Raw genomic sequence first — 23,242 nt, forward strand, 5'->3', positions numbered from 1 at the left:
ACTGAATCTTGCCAGTGATATACTACAGTTAAAATGGCTGCAGATGTGTTTAATTTTCCATCTGTCTAGGGAAAGAATTTAAATGCCAACTTCATGAAGAAAGGAATCTTGGGTCCTGAAGGTTTGGGGTTTTTTTAGGCAGCAGCATGAGCATACTGTGAAATGTGGAGGAAGAATGAGGCGCTATCTGTGTGTCTACCGAAGGATTTACTGTAGGAGGACACCAACAATGTCCTGCTGGGCAGTAAGGGAGTGTGAGCAGCAGCACGGGTGGAGACAGGCGTCTCATGTGAGATGTGTAAGAGCGCCTGGAAAAGCTGTAATAAAAGAGTATAGGGAAACAGCTGTAACCTCTAAAATGACTCTGAGAGTGTGTTTCGTAGAGTAAACTGTTGAGCAGCCAGGAAATTTAGTCTCAGTGTCTCGTCGAACGGAAATGTAATTCCTGACTATTAAACTTGAAAAAATTATCAGTTTGTATGACTGTTTCTCTTACAGTCTGTATTACAGTTTTGGTATCATTAGTAATAATTCCCCTTGGCTTCCAAAGGATTGATTCTTTACATTCCTCCTTACTGATACCAGTATAGCAACACTGCATCAGTGTATCACTGAAACTAATACTGTAGGGATTTGTGGACAGAACCTTTGGTGCTATGTTCAAGCCGAAGTTGTTATGAATACTTTAAAATTTAAAACTGAAATAGTTTCTTTGTGTCTATTAATAGCCAAAATCTGCTGTTACTGAAATTGACAGGAAAGTAATAATTAATCTCAGTAAGATAAAAATTGAGACCTATCTGTGCAACGTACTTCAGAGTTTATTACTCAGACATAGTTGGATTTCACAAGGGGCTAGAGGAAATACCTCCACGTTTTTCATTGCTTTGCCGTTGGATTTGGGTGCCTAATGTCTTTGGACTTTCTTGAGAACTCCTAACTTTATTTCCTAGCTGCTTCAATCTGCTGATTATTCTTCATGTTTGTTACCAGGTGAACATTGTTTCATGTGATGGAAAGTGCCCATCTGCCAGCATTTATAACTACAACATCAACACATACGCAAGATTCTGCAAATGCTGCAGGGAGCTCGGACTACAGAGACGAACTGTGCAATTGTATTGCACTAGTAATTCAACCTGGGTCAGCTATTCAATCCAAGAGCCTACAGATTGTTCTTGCCAATGGTCTTAAAAAAAAAACATAAAAGGAAAGAAAACAGCAAGCCCAGCTGTTCCCAGCATAAGATAATTTGAATAGTTCATCTATTAAAAATACAATACCCAATGCACTGAATTTTACCAGTTTAATGCTAAAAGATAAAAGAACAAAAATATTTTTGGACTCTTCTAAATTTCTGAAGAACGGCTTTGCATAATTTGTATTGTGATTTGTCTTCATGTTCACTTCACAGGGATTGTTTTAAGAGTTCTTGTGATATGTGCCAACTTAAAAAGTGAAGTCTTTTACATTAGAGACACCTCAAGAGAAAGAACACCATCTGTTTTGTTCTGGAAGGCTGGCCCACTCTTAGTCAGGCACTCATTCCTGTTTTAAATTGTTGACCGGCTTATCTGGCAGCAGTTCTCTATTTTGAATGCATTGCAATTGTGCAAATACATTCAGTGTCTATTAAGAAAAATTGTTTGGACAATATGAGAATTTTCAGTTTAAATCATATTCCTATTGCAAAGTAGAGCATGTATGAGAAATTCAATTAAAGATTATTATTTTTTATTTTTTTTTTTTTTAAATCAGGGAAACATTGTCAATACTGATAACTGTATGTAATATTCCCTGGTAACAATTTCAGGTTTTCTAGTGTATTTTATATTGTAGTGAAAAGCGTTATGGCAAACACGTCATCTATGGAACAGATAGACTCTTTTTAGGCTATCTAGATTACTCATTAGTAGTTAGTTTATCTTTCTGCTAAACAATATGACATAAACTGAAAATACACAGATTTAACAAATGACAACTATTTTACATTCCTTTATATAGATAAACCTTAAATGAAAACATTCAGCTTACGAAATGCACCATATTTAAACTGTTTCTTTAGGAAAATGAACTTCATTTGACACTAATTTTAAAGATGTGAAAATTCATTAGGAAAAAGAAAACCAGGATTATGTATCCATCTAAAAGAAAAATAAAGTTGAAAATCTTTGTCACCAGTATAGTAGAATGTAACTTCTTATGGCAAGTGTTTTATATTGAAAATGTACAATTGTAAGGTTTGAAATTTCAAAAGCAATTTTGCTCATGAATTAACATCTTGTTGTAATGAACTAATATTTTTTCTCCTCTAAGCTAATGTTGCTGTTCTATTCTTTTCCAACAAATGCCACCAAGATTCAGCAAAAATTCTGTAGCTTTCATTTTGTAGATTAAAATTGTAGATAGCGCATAGTGATACGCTTGAGATCCTATAAGAGAATATAGATCTCAGCATAACTTCTTAAAAAGCTGCTTGTCTGCAGTTAATCCAAAGAAAAATGTGTTGTTAAAATCAATTGTGAACATTTTTTATATTAATTTTGTATACTGTACATTTCATTCTTACAATATCTAATAAACAACAGGAAGTCTTATTTTGTTACAATTAATTTTGCTATCCTTGTTAAAGCAGCTACTATCATGTGATCCAACACATGGTGTATACTGATTTGTTTTTCAGCAGTGCACAGGGTTAATTTTAGGGTTTGCTGCTATCGCTAGTACTAATGATCTAATGCTACATCAAGGAAGACCTGCATATGGGTTTTTGAAAATATACATCTTTTTCTGATTCCATCACAGTTCACTTTCATACTCAGAAATGCAAAATTCAAGCATGTAATTTTATTCAAAACAAAAATTGGAAAACCATTGCTCATCGAAGTGTAACAACACATGTGTGACACTAAGTGTCAGATAGGCTGTTTGTTCTGGAAAAACAGGAGAAAAAAGAAGGGTAAATTTCTGCACATTTCCGTTCTGCAGCTTTTTCCTAAACCGTCCTTCAGCATTGACTGCAATGAGTAGACTCTGTTTTGAGTAAGTGTAGGCATTTTGTTATAATACGGTTGTTGTGTAGTGATGATTACCCTTCCGTACTCAGGGCCAGATAAGTTGTTAAGATCTTACTGTAATATGTGCAGTCCCTACCCATTTGGTAAGACATGTTCCTTGTTCAAAGACATCTTCTAAATAGTGAGGAGGGACAGCGTTTGGGAGGAGTGCATCCTTTGGAAAACCATGGACTGAGTAGCAGGAAAAAAAAGTGCTGTTTACAAGGCATTGAGCAGAGCTAAGTCCTTGAACCCTAGTGCCTAATATTCAAGCTTTGGCATTTGCAAAGGTGAAGTTCAGCCTCCCTTAGTACCAGCTGGCAGATGCCATCCTAGAGGGTAGGAATTAGTAAAAAAGCAGTCTCTTTTGCTCTCAAGCAAGATGATATTTTGCAGTGAAGTGCCAACCACCAACATGAGGGACAGAATTAGAGCAGGACTTGGGCCAGCCGCCACACTGCCCTCAGCTACGATGTGGTCCCTCCTCTTGCTACTCGAGCTAATGGCAAAGCACTCATTGCTTCCAGCAGCACAAGGTGGTTACTCTGAAAACCATTTGAGATCCAAACTTTCAACTTGTGGTTGTAAAGCAAGTTAATACTGGCAATGAGAGCGGAAAGCAAACTGCTGTGTATCCAGTAACAGTAATCAAACACTGCTGCTTCTGCTTCAGGAGTAAAATAATAAACATTGTGTTAAGTCCTTCTGATTTTGTAAACGTTAGGCTTATGCTGAGAGAAACAAGGGGAAAGATCCAAACTGCCTATGGCTTGACAGGGGGAAGCTACTTTTATTCCTGCCTCCATGTTAAATTCCTTCACAGACGCTTAGCCTGGCTGCCTGTGGTTAGTTCAAAGCAACCGGGGCCCTTACCGTGTATTTACCTTACACTGTGTTTGCACAAAGCAGCTCAGCTGGAAAAAGATTTTGCCTTATTTGTACTTCCACATCTTTGGAAGTCAAAGGACGTCAAGGAGCTGTGGGTTTCATCTGGCTCTCCCATGCAGGAGGCACTTGGATTGTAACAATATCAGAGTCCTAAAACAACTTTACTTTCTTTTTACTAAAAAGTTGTCTTTTGCTTGATTATATAGGTGTAATACAAAGGGTATACAGCACTGAAGCTATGCTCTTTGGAATACGTGCTTATTACTATTACAACCTTACTTGTGTATTTATTACCCTTAAAGGCATATGTGCGCTTGGAGCTAACGAAATACTGGAGCCTTTATGTAAGTTCTCATAGTGGCAAAAGTTAAATCCTGCATTCAGCACATAAAACAAGTTGCTGGAGGGAAACTTGCCTTCTAACAGCATTGCTGCCATGATGTGCTCCAGTGTTACAGTTGTTCCTGTTGCAGCAGCGCACTGCACACGGCTTGGAGACAAAACTGACTGGATCCTTCACGGAGTTCAACCAAGATTTCTTGCAATATTTTGTAGAAGAACAGTGTTTCCTACAGATCTAAAAGAAAAAAAAAAAAAAAGCTGGTTTTAGATGCCCAAGAGAAACAAAAAAGCTGCCTATCCAGCAGATACTGGGTAGTCTTTTGGAGAGCCACCTCAGCTGGGTGACTGCTGGGGCAGCAATGGGTGTGAAGGCCTGAGCCGGGACACCCTGCTCCCTCCCAAACCTGGGGATGGGGCAAGAGAAAACACCTGTGCTGCTGCTGCTGCTTCTTAGAGAGAATGCAGGGTTTAAGGGAAAGGGGTTAAGGAGAGGCCTCCTCCCCTCCCTCCAGCTAAAAAGCCAATTTTTATCAGCTGAAGCCTGTTTCTGAGGGACAATAAAGGTGGAGGTGGTGAGGGTGCTGGGCTGGGTGTCTGGGGAGTAAGGCAGTATGGAGGAGGTAGTGTGAGGTGAGTGCTGTTTTCCTGAACTAGCTCCTTATTTTAGAAGAGAAGAAGGTCCAGTTGGTATGGGGTCTGTGGGCTGTAAAATGAGGGACAGGAGGCATGTAGCCTCTGGCAGAGGTCTTTAACCTTTCCCTTGTACTTGTCTCAGTGTGGCTGTGAGAAAGATTTGAGAAGGTAATCTTTTATTCTGTAAAAGTTGACTTCTGGGTGGTGAAAGCAGCAAAGAAATAATTAAAAATGCTGCTGGTGTTGGAAACCTTTGCAGTTGTACAATGTTGTTGAATTAGTTCTACAGGCTTTGCTGGGAGAGGTGGGTCTTGGCTGAAGAGCAGACCTGTCTCACTTCTGTAAATCTGGAACTGTGGTGATTGCTAGGGGAGAACACAGCTGCTGATGTCCTCTATTTTTCTTGTCTTTTTGCTGGCTTTAAGTCTATCTGCAGGAATGGACTTCTAGAGGCTGATTAATTTAGATCGAACTCAAAAATGGTGCTCAGATGATTCCTCCAAACAAACAAACGCTGTTGGTGCTCTTCTGGCAGACATCTTGTGACTGCTGCTCTACAGGGCTGAGTCCATTGTAAAGTTCTTTATCCTGAATAAAAGAAACCAAATTTGAAAAATTCCCTTCAGAAAGTAGGTGACAAACTGAGTAATTTTGGGCAGGGGGGAATAAGAATATTATAAAAGTGGGCAGGAATAGTTTTCTCCTTGATCTCTAACATTACAGTAAATAACTTTTTTTTGTTTGATGTGAATGAAAATGCTGTGGGAGTGAAACTCTGACCCTCTTGAAACTGCAGCCTGTTATGTTTCTTCACAAGTCTCACAACTTTACACCACCCCTGAGGGCCATGTTCTCCTCACTTGTGTTTGCATATGTGGAGTTTCTCCACAAAAGTGATTCCTAATGTAGGTACAGAAACATCGTAGGCTTGTATCTTGTTAAAACTAGGTTATTAAATCTTTCCAGTGCTGGATTGTTTTCCATTTTTGAACGAAATACTTAGTGATTTGAGTATGGAAACATTGCTTGTTATGGTGCTGATTGCTCGTTGTTATCTCCTTTAAAAAATGCTTTACTTGCATTACCTCGAGCAAGCTGACCCAGCCATGATTCACAGGACAACATAAATGATTTGGCAGCTGGAGCTTTGAGTATGATGGATATTGGCCATTAAGAAAGGCCTTTAAAGAGAAATACAATGATATCAATTGTGCTATCTAAACTCTTACTGTCTGGGTTATTAGGACATGATCTGGTCTCAGGATAACAGCCTCTTGAGTAATGCTTCCTCTAATTAGTGATAGTGCTGCCTGCTGGTTTGGTAAACTAATCTGAAATATTGGCATCTGTTGGTCTGCAGTTTAATGTAAACTATTAGTCACAAATTAAATAACTTGCATCCCCTCAGACAGCCTCTCAAGTATGCAGTCCGTGAAGTCAGACCAAAACCATTCAAAAAATTTTGTCCTCGCTCTTCTCTCTGCCCACCCCATCATCTTTCTCCCCAGTGCAAGTGGCTAGCCATGAATAATGAAAATGAGGTAACAGCTGCTATGCAGATGGTGATTTTTTTGGAAAAATCCCCTTTCAGTGTGATGAAGACATCCAGCCTCTTTAGAACCCATACCTGACAGACTGCCATCCCCTCAGGTTTGCTTTCTGTATGGAGTTTTGGCCAAGGCTTTGATAATATCGGCTCACTTTGTAAAACTCCTTGTAAACTTTGTATCACTCACTGTGTAAAACATAGATGCCTGAATTAACTGGGGTGTCCAGGCTCCATCCATCACCAAAGAAAGAGAGGTGCATCCAGAGAGTGACTCATCCCATCCTAAAATAAATATCTAACATTGATGCGATGAATCATCCTCCAGATGCATCATCTTTCCTTTTCACTGTAAAGAGAACCTGGATGGCAAGATGTGGTTAGGTACCTCATTTTTAGGTTGTTAAAATTAGCTGGAATGAAATTCACCCTTAATGGTTAAAGATATCTCAACAGGCTCAAAAGTCAGCTACCCTGATAGTGTATATGGTATATCTTATCCAGCCTCCTCATATAAGGTGATTAATGGTAATATTTGATTTGCATGGGGCTGAATGTAATATAACTTGTCTTGTACAGTTTTTTCTGTATATCTTAAAGTATACTCATTTCATAGGATAGCTATACCTAAACCATCCCTGTATCTCTAGAGCTGAAGACATTGTCATCAGCCAAATCTTCAAGATGGAAAAGTGCAACTGAATTTGGGAAGATGCAATGCATTTATTGCCATGACAAGCTGTTATATTAGCTGGAAAAGATCTATAAGGTGAGTGAATTTTAAAGTACTTCTGTTTTACAGACCTTTTATTGTGTAGGTGTTGGCTTGAGTCTTGAGTGATTCATGATCTTGCTTTCTATGCCTTTGGCTTCCAAGATCTTTAAGGTAATGCAATTCTTCAGAAAGTTATGAAACCAAACTATGAAATATCTTTGTGCTTTCACTCTTTAGAGTGTCTGGAGTTTGAGTTCAAGAGGCTTTTCAATATGCAGGCCTTTCCTGATTGTTTGATTTGATTTTTTTTTTATTTTTTTTTAATACGACTGCCCAGGAGCAGATTCTGACCTCAGTTAATGTACTGGAAAGGAACATCAGATTTGGTGTTCAGTTTTTCTCAAGACTGCTGTTAGCTCATGAATTAAATATGAGATTTGTCCAATATGTGCCTTGTGTAGTAGAAGATTGGAAAGGAAAAAAAATTATAGCACAGCACTTTAATAAAATTTCTTTTTGATTAATAATGCAGAAGTCTGATCTTAAGCATGAAATATCAAAGGCAGAATAGCTGGAGTAATGCCTAATGTCGAGAGCATGCCTGTTCTTGATCTCTGTTCTTAATCCCCTAACTGTCTTTTCTGGACTATATTCCCTATTAAGCTCCACATTCATGTTTTATTTGACTAAATAGGGGAAAGAGCAGAGAATGACCTTCTGAGACAAAGGCATCAAGGTGCCTAATAGGCCTGATCTCTAACCTGGCTGTATGCAGGGTGGTGTCCTTTGGTGGTAAGACAGGAGCGTCACTAATAATGTGCTCCTCCATTTCCTATCAGGAAAAGATAGCTGCTATATTTCCTATCCCCCATCCCCGCCAAAGAACCCCACCCTGCTTAAGCAAAGCTGTTTTAGTGACTGGCAAAAGTTAGCTGTATGACAATTAATCACTTAAGTGAAGTGTTCTTGTTAAATATTGCTGGAGCAATTAGAGGTTACCAGATAACCCAGTCAGTAGCACATGAAGATCATCATTTTGTATTGGAATGGTAGATTCTATAGCCCAGCATTCTCTTTCCAGCCTCTTGCTCCTGAGGAAACTGCAAGAAGGGGGAAGTTTTAGATTAGTGGTTTTGGAATAAAAAAGTTGATTTAGAGTTTTGCATGCAAAACTTGTATTTTTAGGCAAATACATCAGTAGGCTGTCCAACACTGTAATAGCAAAGTCTCCCATCTCTTATGAATCATAAAAAACTTTATATTTGCTTGCAATTCATTTCACAGGCCAATTGGATGCTGTGAGGAAACACATGGCTTCACAGTTAGATGGTTTTCAGTTTACAGGAGAGGAATAGGCCCTGGCTTTTGGTACCACTTATTGTTATGCACAGGTTCAACATAACCCTCTTTAAGGCCACGTTGCGTGCAGGCAGCTAGACCACACTGGAAGCGGATTTTGCTGATGCAGTGTTTATGCTCAGTTTGGTAAATAGCTTCCCCTCACCTCGACTTGTTTCAGGCTTTACACCTGGAAATCCCCTTAGCCTCTCACAGTGGTATTTTTTTAAACAGCAGTTGTTTAAAAGCATTTTTCCACTGCCAGTCTGACAGGATTGCAGTAGTACTGCTCAGGCCAGGCCAACCCTGTGGAGAAAGGAGGACAAGTTCACGTAGCACTCCTGCTTATGCATTTTCCTGGAAATCCAAGTGCTCCATATGAAAACTTTTTAGAAGAAAACTGAGGCCTAACAAAAGGGTTGGCTTCAAAAATAAATAAATGCCTATTGTATCTGCTTGGGATAACTTTAATTGGGGAAAAAAAACAACCCAATTTTGGTTAAAATCCCTAAAATGTTAAAAATGGTTTTCTGGCAACCTCCTTATTTTCAAATACTTTGTTGGAATATCAGTATTTTAGATCCTGACCCTCATCCTTTTCTCTTCCTTTCTGGAAGAGGGGGGAAAAAAGGAGATGAGTGATGAGATTTTTGAGGAAAACATTTAGAAGTTTATCTCTTCAAATTGGGCTGGTAAGCCCAATTCTCATGAAGTTGTTATAAAGGGGAAAGTGGGAATCGGTACCTAAGGGGCCTTTTGTGAGTTTCAGCATTAGAGAGGAAGGGGGGGGGGGGGGGCGGGAGAAACCCCTCACTTGATAATGGAGGAAAAATGACATATTCTGTGGTTATGCTGATAGCCATGGTCTTGAGTGCAGCCCCTGATGTAGTATTAATATAGGTTTGCCACATGTATCCAGTCCCCACTGACTGTGTGTTTTGCTGGTGATGCCAGAAAATAGGGTCAGAGCAAGCCAAAAAGGCAGGGGCTGAAGACTGTTGCTGTTTTTCCTAGCAAATGCCTGTGGGATTTTTGATGAAGGGTTTTGGCTCTGTGAATTATTTCAGATCTGGATGTGTCCGTGCTTTCTCAGGGCTGCAGTCTGGGACTTGTCTGTAGGCAGTGATGGAGACATAGCGGCTGTACGGGGCCACAAAGTTCATTCTGTGTTATAGCTTGGCTGTGAAGTTTTGGGCTGCCCACCAAAATAAAGAGTTGTAGATCACAGTTAATGGGAGGATGTGATTTCTGTGATGTTACAGTATCAGGAACTGGTACTTCATTACTAGGTCTCTTTCTTGTTTTTTATTTTTTTTTTAATAAGAAGCAGTATTCTGCAAACCTGTATTTAATGGAAAATTTTGCAAATATTGCTCTGCTTAAAAAATATAGTTTGAGCACTCTACCATATTTTTTAGTAGTAGTTGCTTTTCTATCTTATCCATGTGTCATGGGGCTAAAGAATGAGTATGGGGCCTTCAGGTAGATCTAGTAATGGGAGTCTCGTAATTACCTACAATGGACATGAAATGAAAGAAAATATAACCTAGTGCCCTGTAAATACTGTACATAAGCTGATCTCTGGAATGAAATTCACAGCACTATTGCACATTTGTTTCTTGGCTCCATGACTGGAGGAGAGGGGGAAGGGAAGGCAGCATTTTTAGGCCTTAGATTTGGCCATCTTGTAGCACTTCTAAATCTTCTGTCAACGCTGGTGTGACGTTGCATTCATTAAAAATGCACGACCTTTTTAAACATCCATCTGTTATATAAATAAAAATAATGCAGCTCTATATTTTTACGGTATGCTAATCCTGCATGGCCATGGTCTAATTATCAAATGATTTCATGCTACCCTGGTGGCAGGCAACGTCCAGACCACTGAACACTTGCTATGGATCTCTTATTAAATCCCTCTTGCACAGTTTCATTCATAAATTTACCATGGCTTTTAAAACAAAATAGTTTGATGCTTATACAGCAATATCAAATAAGAGCAGTATGTTTCCAGAATGCAGCAACATTTTTCAGATGCTCCACTTCATGCATGAGTGACTAATTGGTGGCAAACTCCATTATTGCTGCCTTCTACTTTGAGTGGATGCCATGCCGCTGGTAGTGCGTGCTAGTTGTGCTCAAAGACTAGATGCACTGGGTGTAACCTGTCCATACCTTTGTGGAGCTTGAATATACCTTGTGGAGCTCTCTACACCAAGCTTCATTTTGACAATGGGTGTCCTAAGTTGGGCATCAACACTCCTGATCCACACCCATTTCCCTGCTCTGTTCTGGCCATGTTGGAGCTAGCATAGAGGTGCTGGGGTGCTCATGGCTCTTGCCTCCTCTGATGTTCCTCCAGCACTACCCTGTGTCAGCTCCCAAGAGAGACCTGGTGCCTTAGGGCTTTGGAAACTTGTCATGTTACACTGAGAGAACCAAAATCCAAAGACAATCATGTTTTAGTTGGTTACGCTGTTAATTTAACTTTGGAAAGACTTAGAAAGTTACTTGGTGGAAGTGGCTAGTGGTAGTGCTTGCTTATTTCTATAAGGCAACTTTTTACCTTTGAATTCAGTGCAAAGGGCTTATTCCCAAGTGACCATGCAATTAACTCCATTAACAATGGAATGATTAGAAACAGAATTAAGGCGTTTGTCCAGATTTACCTTAGACTGCAGTTTACCCTGAACAACTTCATGCCATCTGGTCTTCTATGAGAGAAAATTTGCAGCTTAACAAGAAATCTTCCTTTTGTCTTGTGACTTGGAGTGCTCTGGTAGTACCGCGTACTCTGGGCTTGCACCATTCCCCATTGTGGGTGGTGGTTTTTTTAAGGCAGTATGTATCCCATAAATAGATTTCTCTTGATCTGTAGCTTGAGTGGAATTGAATAGAATTGTTTCTACCCTTGTGTGAGAGAGCCAGTTAGGTGGACACAAGTCACGGTGGTGACAAAGAAGAGCCTGTGACCTGCTGAGGGCAGATTGAAGCACTGATTGTAGCAAACAGCACCAGTGTGCAGGTAGCTGGGGGAGTGGGGAGAGAGAGATGCCTTGTGATTGTGAATTTGGATTCATTTCCCAGCCTTGCTGCGTTTTTTTTTTCTTTTACTTGATGAGCGGTTTGTCACTTCCAGTACTTTCATACTCTAGTTCAAGTCCCCTTGCACAGACAGAAATATTTTTATCAGCCTTTTATGTTTGCCCTAAACTGCTTCAAATAAAAACGAGATAGTACCATAGGAGTGATTTGCACCCATGTGTTACCAGCATTGCTGGCTTCCTGCTAAAGTTTAACAATTTCCCTCTTCTCTGACACAGCTAATTCTGATTTAAGTATTTGTAATAAGTTGGAAATTTCAATGACTTGTGTGCTTACTCACTGAAGTGTGTGACTTGTTCATTGCTTACAGGCTCTGTTTTTGTTACCAGGTCATTTGAAGTTTAAAGTAGTTGAAGATGTTTGCAGCATGCTCTTTAAAATAAGATACTGCTGTTCTCTGTGTAAGAAAATCCGTATCCAGAGTATTTTAAGAAATGTTTGTTGGATGTGGAATTTGGGCAAAATTTCTGCTAAACCATTTGAATAAAAGGTGCCTGGGGATTGCCAGGGTGCCAGCCTGTGCCAGCATGCGAGCCGCTTCCCAGTTCTCTTGCTGCAAGCAGTATGTTTGCTGAAACCACGTGCAAGTCCGCAGGTGGCTGGACTGCCATTGTCAGCAGAGGTTAGAAAAGCACAGACAAGGCAGAGTGGCATGCTGGGGCATCACATACATGTACAAAAAAAGGGTATATTTTTCTTTTTAAATTTTTTATCTAATCTCCTTTGTGGGTTGTCTGAAAGCTGTGGCAATACGGATGGTAATGAAAAAGCCCCCAATAATCAGAGCAGCCTGCCTTTTCACTGCCAGCTTTCTCTGCTTCTGCCTGCCCCAAACCTGCCTCTCTCCCTCTTCTTCCTCTCAGGTGTTTTGTTTTCTTCATGGTCCAGCTGGTGTGTACGAGGTACAGGATGGTGGAGTGTGGCTGAGCTGGGATTGCCCCCACTGTGCTGTGGGGCAACAACGATATCTGGGCAAACTAGGTGAATTTTTACAGGCTAAAGGGACTGTCTTTGTGCTCACGCTAGTCCTTGCCATGTTTCTGTTCCAAAGCCTGCAAGTACTAGAAACACCCAGGCAAATGACTCCACAGATGTACATACGTCTTTTAATTATAGGGACAAGCAAATAACTGTTTTGGCTGAGATCTTCAATAGCACACATAGCAAGCTTAGAGGAATATGTCTGTTACAGGAAACTTCTGTCCAAACTAATTGCTTGTCAAAACTATAAGCTTCCAAAATTAGGATTTTTACAAGGGAGAGTTCTGGGTAAATTATTTGTGGGGGTGCTGCCACCAGCTTTAACATAATAATAATGCACAGAGGGTTGTGCAGCTTACATGTGTTACTTGCTCTACAGCAAGTTAAGTGGTGGTGGGAGGGAGGAGCAGGAGCGAGTGCCAGCACCTGTGGCAAAGTCAGCCTGGTACTTCTAATAAACAGGTAACTGAAAATGGTTTCACTTATTTGATGTTCTGTTTGCACTTGGAAGAGTATATACACTGTGTATACTCTGCATGTGTATATTACATATATGCACACAAAGGAAATGTGGTAATATGGTACCAGTGGCCAACAAACAGCACTCAGTGGTCACAGGTGTTTTCTCTTTAGAATCATGGAATTGTTAAGGTTGGAAAGGACCTCTGAGATCATCAAGTCCAACCTGTTAACCTAACTGCCTAGTGCACCTCTAAACCATGTCCCTAAGCACCACATCTACATGGTTTTTTTTGAGTACTTCCAGGGACTGTGATTGTACCACTTCCCTGGGCAGTCTGTTCCAATGCCCAACCACTCTCTCCATGAAGAAATTTTTCCTAATATCTAATCTAAACCTCCCCTGGCACAACTTGAGCCCATTTCCTCTTGTCCTGTTACTTGGGAGAAGAGACCGATCCCGACCTCACTACACCCTCCTTTCAGGTAGTTGTAGAGAGTGATAAGGTCTCCCATCAGCCTTGTCTTCTCCAGACTAAACCCCAGTTCCCTCAGCTGCTCTTTGGAAGACTTGTGCTCCAGACCTTTCACCAGCTTTGTTGCCCTTCTTTGGACACGCTCCAACACCTCAATGTCCTCCTTGTGGTGAGGGGCCCAAAACTGAACACAGTATTCGAGGTGCGGCCTCACCAGTGCCGAGTACAGGAGTGCTATTGCCTCCCTGGTCCTGCTGGCCACACTATTCCTGATACAAGCCAGGATGCTATTAGCCTTCTTGGCCACCTGAGCACACTGCTGGCTCGCATTCAGCCGGCTGTCAATCAACACCCCCAGGTCCTTTTCCACCAGACAGCTCTCCAGTCACTCTTCCCCAAGCCTGTAGTGTTGCATGGGGTTGTTGTGACCCAAGTGCAGGACCCAGCACTGAGCCTTGTTGAACCTCACACAGTTGGCCTTGGGCCATCGATCCAGCCTGTCCAGGTCCCTCTGTAGAGCCTTCCTACCCTCCAGCAGATCAACACTTCCACCCAACTTGGTGTCATTTGCAAACGTACTGAAGGTGCACTCGATCCCCTCATCCAGATCATTGATGAAGATATTAAACAGAACCAGCCCCAATACTGAGCCCTGGGGAATACCACCTGTGACCGGTCGCCAACTGGATTTGATTCCATTCACCACCACTCTCTGGGCTCAGCCATTCAGCCAGTTTTTTACCCAGCAGAGAGTGCATTTATCCAAGCTATGAGCAGTCAGTTATACCTGTTTAGTATTATACAGTTTATACTTGTTGAATGTTCCATTAAAACACCTTTCATTTTATATATCTCTGTGTAAGTAGATAAAATTAGATATTACTGTATAATATGTGTAGTAATAGGGTTTTTTTATTCAAAGCACTGGTTACTAATCAGATTTTCAGTTCACTGACCTTGTCGCATCTCTGCTGGTTTTAGAGATGTTAAGAATATTTTCCAAATGGCCAAATCTCGTATTTAAAATTCTAATGTATTTTACATAACATAAGAGGGTTTTAGTACCAGAAAAATTCCATTTTCCTCAGTCCAGTTTCAGGTTCCTAACCTGATTTTCTGGGCTTAATCCTCTTCCTGTTGAAATCAATAAGTACATTGTAATATAATGATTCACGTTCAAGGTTCAACCATAGAAAATTAAGACTACATGCTGATTTTACTGCCATTGTTGAAAGATGATCTCTCAAAATGTGTAAAAGCACAATAAACTCTTTAACTCTTTCAGCCCTATTCTATTTTTTTCCTTTCAGAGAGTCTGAACACTTAAAAATGGATCTTTGTTTTAGACCTAATGATGGCAAGGAGATACAAGCTGAGAGGTGCTATTTAGATAGCATCTTTTGTGGTTTCAAATGCTTTGTAGTGGGTTAGTCACTGGACAATGTGGAGCTTGACATGAGATGCCAGGAAAACCATAGTCTACTCTGTGCACCTTTTCTGATGCTTGACTGTCATCTTATATTTGCCTCAGTTCCCCTTCACAAAAAATAAGGCTGCTTTAGAAAACCTCAACACTTTCTTTGAAAAGACATCCAAGTTCGGATGGTTTTGTTCTTTATTTGTGTAGAAATTGCAGTCACTCAGTTCAGTAATGCTGCCTTCTTTCCTTAATTAGCGTGTGTTAAGTAAGACTGAAAGAACATAAAAAGCAACTGGGGCATATTTCATTGTTTTAATACAAAACAATGTAATTAACACTATGGAAGTGTGGGCTTTGTTTTTTTAATGCTTTGAGAGCAGTGGAAAACAAGCCCCTGTCGATCTGTCTGGTTGAAATGTACTGGATGTGCTGTGAGAGTTTGGGATGCCCTGTTGTCATTGAACAGCCTGGCAGCATCTTGCATGCTCTGGTCCTGTAGTTCAGAAGGCCCTGAATGATGCTTGTAGCAGTGGTGTAACTGCATCTCGAAAGGTGAGTATTTCAAAATGGACTTTAGGATGTACTTCAGGCTGTGTTCAAATGGCTCTTCTGGAAGCGATAAGTGCACCCTTTTTTGCTTTGCTGTGTCATGCAGCTGCTGTAACCATGGGGAGATGAGAAGGGCGAATTCTGCCCTTGGCTGCCCCAGCTGAGTGTGGGGGGACACTGCAGGGACTCTGCTCCCTGTGGGTGCATGTGTCAAGAGCCTCTACCACCGCTTTCCACCTGAGCTGTCTGCAGGTCATAAACATCCTGATGCCATGTGGCTCCTTCCTGGGGATAAAAGTCAACACACATCCTATAGTTTCTGCTCCCTAAATATGAACCTGCCTATTAGTCAAATAAATGCATCCGAAGTGTTAACTTCAGGCTCTTTGGCATTCCAGTTGAACTACTCTGTTTTCTTCTACCTCCAAAGTCTCTAGGAAAGAAAAAAAAAAAAAAAAAAATTCATCATCTCCTCCCTCCTCCTCCCCCCGCGAGACTTTCTGAGGAAGCCAAACCCTTCCCATCAGGTTTCCAGTCTCATTCAGGTGCAGTGATTTCCCCACAGCTGCTGAGCTCTCATCTCCCTTTCTGGCTCAGGTGAAGGAAATGGTGTGTTCCCTGCCGAAATACAGCCTTTTCCCATCCTGCAGGAGCAGGAGGACATTCCTGCACTCTCCCTGCTTTTGGGACCCCGTAAGGAAATGCAGATACTTGGAAAGGGGAGTCTGTGCCAGCTGTTTGGGGAGACCTTTCTTTTGCAGAAGGACAGGGAAAATGGAGAATGTGCTTTCACGTGTTCCAGCTGACAGAATTACATGCTCTTGTTTCCTGAGATGTGTGCTTTTTCTATCACACAGGCTTGTGGAAAACTCTGGACGGATCAATGAATATTTCTAGCACTGGTGGAACCATGTCTTTTTGTAAATGTAGTATTCAGAAAAACTTAGTCTGAAAACATACGGTACAAAGTACACTTCGTTTGGCTGTCCCTATTGATTCTGGTTCAAATGTGTTTGTTATAGTATAAAATTCAACTTTTCTTTTTTCCTAATAGTCTGACCCACCAGGAAAAGATTGCCAGGTTGCAGATACTCTCCTCCCCATCCCCAGATGCTGGTTTGTACTTAATCAGTGAGGATTAGACTTTTTTTGGTGGACAGACAATGGCTTATCCATGTTAGATCAATGAAACTCCACTGAGGAGAAAAAGGCTTGAAAAGGTAAAGGCCAGAATAAGATACAGCTTGATCTCCCTGCAGACCTGTTCTGCTCTGCTGGTAGAAGGAAGGAGTCGGCAGTTTTGCAAGGGTAGTACGTGTGCACTGGGTCAGAAGATAATGGTGTTCCATGCTTTCCAGTAAAAAGGAAACTATTATGAAGAAATGCTAGCAGGGCTGGCAGCTCCCAGTGTGTTGGATTTCTTCTCTAAATGGTGTAGTGGAAAGCAGTGATGAGAAAAGTTGGAGCTTTTTCTCTAGCTCATATGAATATGTGAAGAACACTAGTACAAATGTGTTAATTTCTTGGTCTCTTAAAAAAAAAATCTGTCTATTTTCTCTTTGGTTGCCAGGTTGTTTTTTGTGAGCTCTTAAGACTGAGTTTTATATGTAGCCTACAGACACAAGATGCTGAGAGGGAGGACTGTGTAGTGAAGGGAAAACAGGCTGAAAATCTAATTTCAGAGGCACCATTGATGTTTTATTTTCAGATATGCCTTGAAGCTCATAACTTTCTATTATAACAAAGAGCAGCGGTTTGTGCTTCCTTCCAGGATTTCTTTCTTTGACAGATAGTGATTCTGGCTTGTTTGGTAACAGTGGAAGGAAGATTGTTTCAGGGAGCCGGTGTTGGTACTTTCCTTTTTGGACCAAAGCAAACTGACTTATTTTTAGACTGGTCTTGATGTGGCTGTGGGCTGCCAGTATACTTCAGGAATTCATGTTGCATAGTTCTCCCAGCAATATCTAACCCTTGACTTCTAGAAGCGTAATACAATATACATCCTAGATAAAAGAATCACAGTGATAATGCTACTTGGAATCAGAGTGCAAGTTTTGGAACAAATGGAAACACTTCTTAGAAAGATGCTACAGCTTGTACTTGCAAAAGCTTTGATGAATTAGTATGTAGTGATATTCTTACTTTTATTAGATAAGATCTCGAAACTATGAGAGACATGTAAATAGCTCAAAGTTGTTGCTACAAAGTATTGTGAATGGAAGGGTGGCCTAAAAATTAAATACAGGATTACCTGGGTCTTGGAAGTGTTTGGCTCTAGACATACCAGCCAACGTATTGCCAAATCACATCATGCCATTGAACATGGAGGGTCATAGTACTTTTATCAGGGCAGCCTATGATTAAGAATGTTGAAAACCACTTTAAAGGGATTATTCCATTGGTAAGAAGCTGAGTACCTTTTCTAAAAAGAAAAAAAAAAAAAAGAAAAAGCTGTGATTAATTTTTGCCCTGACAGCTGGAATCTGATTTCTAAGTTTGCTGAGGATATTGCTGGTGTTTTTTCTGCATGTAAAAAACGTCTCCCTAAATATATCCTGTGTTTGGCTCTTTGTTGGATCTACACATAAGATCCCAGCTGTCTTAAAAAAATCTGACTTATTAATATGCACACTAAGAGGGATACCTTAAATATGAATTTATGTTCAATTTTACAGCTTGTAGAAATTTTGAAAGACTTAATTTTGGATCAGCTCAGAGGAAAACTCTAAAAGTTTTCAGAATTGCCATCAAACCAGCACTGTCACATGGGGTCAGGGCCTCTGCGTTCATGGTGCCTTCTGCCATTTTGGCAGATGCAACTTGGTTTAGTACCTGGGAACTGCAGTGAAAGGTAACACTGCACCTTGTCTAGTGCTAAGCTGTGTGCTGAAGCCACAAGGTAGTCAGTTAACTGCTAGCGATGAGAATATACTGCCATCAGGCCTAGTAAACATGCTGGATGGCATGTCTACTGGAGCACCGTGGCAGCTGGACAGCTGTGCTTAACAAAGCAGTAACTCTTAAAAATGATTTTGAGGAAACAGTTATTGGTCACACTGTTTTTTAGTATGTTTTTATTTGCACGTTGTCTCTTATGGTCCAGGTTTTTGATTGACATGTGTTTCCAAACCTCTTAGTTGGCATCTAGTTACAAATGAAGAGTAGGAGAATGCATGAAATTTCCACTTGAGTCCTATTTGAAGTTAGACTGAAGACATGTTTTTAGTTGCACAAATATTTGCATCGTTGATGTTAAAACAGGGAACTCTCTCTGAGGGGTCCCATTAAGCTCCCTTTCTATTTTTTCAGTCTTGTTTCAGCTTCATCACTTGCAGATAGAAGTTTCATAAAACAAGTGTGTTTGTATGTGTTAAATATGTCAACCCCTTGTCTATTGTGATGCTTTAAATAGAGAGGAGAAGAACTTTGAGGGGAGTGAGACCAGACCTCTGTTGCTGGAAATGGATAGGGATTCTCTGAGGCTATTTGCAGTAGCAGAGAATTTGCTGCAGTGTCAAAGTGCAAGTATTGGTTTTAGAACAGGAGTCAAGAGGTAGTACATTGATCTCAGCCAGTGGGAGGCTAAACGTTTTTATGTGAAGCACATGCAAAAAGCCTCTTTATATTGAAATATTTTGCATTAATGGAAAACATAAAAGGAGAAAAATAGAAGAGTAAAAGAATGAATTTTAAATAGCCAGAATGCTGTTATGTCTTGAAAGGTCCATATGGTTATGTCTTCACTATTACTTAGATTTGTGAAAAGTTGGTAGTCTCATTGGATCTGTATCAATGGCTTTCTCTTTGAGTGTCCCTTGACTGGTTCCTCACCTGATGCTGAACAGTAGTCAGCTGATGACAGTCCTCGCTGCCTGCATTTAGATTTATTTCTGTAGTTGTGTTGCTGAAGTGCTGCTTATAAATTTAAAGATGGAAATGTTTCTTTTGATGCTCCTTCTGCTCCTGTAGTTCCTCTTGTAAATGCCAAGATTGAGTATGCTGAGAGCCAAGACTGATGCTTGGCATAATTACTATAGAGATTGCTCAATCAGGGTGGTGGAAGACCTCTGAGAGGTTACTGTAGCAGAATCCAAAAAGGGGAATGTGGCAAGCACGCTAGAGTCCCTGGACACGCAGTCTTGTGTGTCCACAGCCCCAAGAGGTGTATGATGTCCCCTAAGTACAGGTAGCTAGCAGCAGACGTAATTCATGAGAGGAAACTATTAAAAAAAATAATAAATGTAGTCAAGGAAACCAGCCTGTGAGTGTAGACTGATAGACCCTCCAAAAAAATTACTACCAGAAAGTGACTAGTGATATCAAAACTGTCTCCATTACTGAGCTTATAAACACTTCTGGTAAATAAGAGGTTAATAACTCTGTTTATAGTAAGAAAAGACCCCTGCCCTTGGATACACACACTTCACTGTACCCAGATAATCCTTGGAGCAAGGAGGTTTAAGGTAATTTGTGGTGCAGCTGTCCTTTTCTGGAACATGAGCAAATTGTCCTGCACATGGTCAGCTGCAAGAACAAATGTCTACAGCAAATGAAAAAACAAGATGTTCAACCGCAGCCTTCTGCACTTGCAGGAGGGGCACGTGAGCTGGGCTGTTCCTCCTGCCTGAATTGAACTCCACAGCATGAAAGTGTTTAGCATGCGGCTTATGGCCAAGTGGAAGCAACGTGTCAGCGGTGAGGGTGGAATGCTGGTGATGGAAACCCAACTGATTGACATACGGTGGCTATAAAGTCATAGTAAATCTATTGTTTTGCCAGAAGGAAGCAGGATTAGAAAATGTATAATCATTACAATCCCTGCACTATACAGCATCAAGTGACGGTTGCTCTCCCATTGCTGGTGTGGGTCATACTTGGCTTAATCCCACCAAAGTCTGCATTTGGGCGAAATCTTCATATGCTCCGTGTGGTTCAAGCCATAGCCATTGGGATGTTTTACCCAAGAAATACCTCTATGGCACTGCAGAATTTAGCTCAATGGTTTTAAGGAGATACTTTTCTGTTGTGTTGATGCAGAGACCCACCACAGTGCAAATGGCAAGGTTAAAAATTACTATCTGGGAACTGATTCTCAATAAAATCATTAACAAAAATCTAACTAATAAATAGAAGAAAAATCCAATTCTCTGAAACAGATATTTTATCCACAAAGAAGTAAAATTAAAAATAGAAAAACACGTCATTAACAGCTAGAGGCCAAACTCACTTCTGGTCTGACTGAGCTGAAGGAATAAGCTGCATTTTACAGAAGTCTGAGTGGCCTGAGGAGGGTTGAGGGGGAAATAGCATACGCAACCACACCTTCAATTCCTCACTAATTGATGAACTAAACAATTGAGTTACCCAAGTCTGCTGTGTTTTTTAACACCTCCTAAGAGATGCAAAACTCTTGTGCGTGTACTATGTGTTGCCCTAAATGTAATGTTTTAGATTTCTGTGGTTCCACTTGTCTTGCAGGACAGACTTTGAGTCTCTTTGACTCTCTTTGCACAGGCTGCCCAAACATCATAGAGGTCTACATTAGCACAAATCATGTTTCTGTCTCCCAAGCAGACACAATGGAGAGAAACCCTCAAGGAATTTCCTATTAAGCAGGAGAGGCTGAAATCTCTAAAATAATTTCAAAGGTTTTTCCATGAGGTGAATGAAAACATTTGGTGGAATATTAGAGTAGTTACATGGTGGATAAAATTGTAGTTGACGCTTTTACAGTAGTCCGTGCGCATTCTCTACGTTGTCATTCTGTGTTTGACCTACGCAGCGTGATCCCACCTCGACTTCTTGCTCCTGTATCTACTGAAGTTGTTTTGGTGGCGGGTTTGTATTCTGACACAGTATCTTTTGTGATTAAACTGTGGCCTGTTTTCTTTCTGAACGCTGGTAACATTAATAAAAGGATAGGATATCCCCCTGCATGCGCTATTGCTGAGAGGGGAGACTGTACCTGCCTTATACGTGCAGGGAACAGCAAACAGAAAGCCCGTACAGGCCAACGTTTGGGTTTTACTTAGTCTTGATGCTCAAGAACAGCAAGTTTGCTGTCTGCTTCTTGTTTGTAGGGAGATACAGACCATAAGAGAGGATATGAAGGTGTTGATCTGTTCGTCTTTATTGTAGAGGGAAAGGGAATTTTTAAAATTCCTTTCTGTTTTAAAGTATATTCAGAGCTGAGATAACTGTGAAAAAAGGCATTGGCTACATAAGGGGTGCACCTATGCTAGTGTACTAGCTGGTGTGGGATTGGGAAGGGGCTACTGGAATACAGCCTGCAAGTGCTCAGGGGCTGCCTACAAGTGAGCCAATGGTGAATCAATCTCATTTGCTAAAAAAGGTGGAGAAGTTTGATAAACCACAGGCTTTAGACTAAAATAATGCCATATTATGTCATATGGTGAAATTACTTCATATCTGCTTCTTCCTTTTTTTTTTAACAGGAATACTTTTAACCAGAACACCAAACCCATAAGCCTCTGGCGTGTGTTACCCTGAGCTGTACGTAGGAGGGTTTCCTGATGAATGTGGCCAGTACTGCCTTTTCCATGAGCACTTTAGGGCTATCACATACCTTGCACAGAATGAGAATACTGGGGTTTTGCATAGGATTTTAAGAGTTTGGAAAATCACTCTTCCAGCTTAGAGTGAAAAAAATAATCAAACTTTCTGCGAAGGAAAACTCTGAGTAAGTTATTAAACCCTTTTTTTTTCTTTAAGCAAAAAAAAAAAAACCTGTTTATATTTGAGTTTGCCTTTTTCTGTTACCTTCTAGATCAGTAACACTGGAAGTTCCCAAATACTTTTGAAGTAAAAGTAGGTATTCCTCCTTCTTAGAAAGTTGAAACAAGATATTTTGTGAATGGAGTTGTAGCATCTTGCCCCCACTCTGTGTTGAGTAAAATCCACCCCCCCCCAAGCCTTGACTTTAAAATATCCATGAGTTTGAATGGGAGATAGACAAGGAGAAGTTCTTTTGAATAAATTTTAGCAATATTTAGGATTTTTTCCTGGAGTGAGAAGCTGACAATGTGAGCAGTGCATGATGAGTACCTCAGGAAGTGATGCTTGTTTGGGTTTTTTTTTATTGGGTAGGAACACATGACTAGAAAATAAAGCTGCAATATCGCAATCACTTGATTTAGGGTAGAGCTTGCTTTTGCATTAAATGGTTATACTTCATGTATCTTAGCTTTGTTTTGAGATTTATTTTCAGTCGTGTGTTGTCCCGTCCCCATCCCGTCCCCCCCAGCCTGGCATTCATAGCTTGGGCTAAGGAATTTCTGTTCATATTTACTTGGAGCGGGCTGAATTTGACTGAAACACAGAGCAACTCCTTTGTTTAAGCTGGGTGTATACCAGCGTAAATCTGGTCCAGAGCTTTTGGAGGAGTCACTTAGCTTCTCTCCTCCTCTTTGACCCCTCTTTAAAATGCAGCAGGGGTTACCTGCTCCACTAAGAAATTTGGTAATGGTAGGAGCCGTTGAGATCCTTGACTGAAAGGTGGAAGGGAAGAATTAGGCTTTAAATTCATTATCCTGATAGGCACAAAAGCCCTGAAATGAACGAAATGGCAAAAAGCAGAGAGGGGAAACTGGAAATAACCATAATTCATCCTGGGGATTTTGCAAGCAGCTGAGCCCTACCGAGGTGATGCTGGGAAGGGTTAATGCAGCAGCAGCTGGCCACCAGCGCTTGGTCCTTATCTCACTCTTATCCTCT

The 23,242-nt window shown here is 40.7% G+C and overlaps 1 protein-coding gene and 1 long non-coding RNA gene across 2 annotated transcripts in view; both read left to right on the forward strand.

Annotated features, from left to right (window-relative positions):
* OTOG (otogelin) overlaps positions 1-1,580 on the forward strand; it is a 110,797-nt gene extending 109,217 nt beyond the window's left edge. Inside the window, exon 56 of the mRNA XM_087745666.1 lies at positions 994-1,580. Coding sequence (XP_087601792.1) covers positions 994-1,194 — 201 coding nt within the window. The 3' untranslated portion in view covers positions 1,195-1,580. The remainder of the gene's footprint in view (positions 1-993) is intronic.
* Positions 1,581-4,887: 3,307 nt separating this feature from the next.
* Positions 4,888-23,242, forward strand: part of LOC148057085 (uncharacterized) — a 59,830-nt gene continuing 41,475 nt past the window's right edge. The window contains exons 1-3 of the long non-coding RNA XR_015702059.1: positions 4,888-4,916; positions 5,345-5,548; positions 7,116-7,234. This is a non-coding gene — a long non-coding RNA (uncharacterized LOC148057085). The remainder of the gene's footprint in view (positions 4,917-5,344; positions 5,549-7,115; positions 7,235-23,242) is intronic.

Source organism: Nipponia nippon, unplaced genomic scaffold (genome assembly GCF_047370975.1).
Source record: "Nipponia nippon isolate SJK-2023a ecotype South Korea unplaced genomic scaffold, ASM4737097v1 scaffold_10, whole genome shotgun sequence".
NCBI lineage: Eukaryota > Metazoa > Chordata > Aves > Pelecaniformes > Threskiornithidae > Nipponia > Nipponia nippon.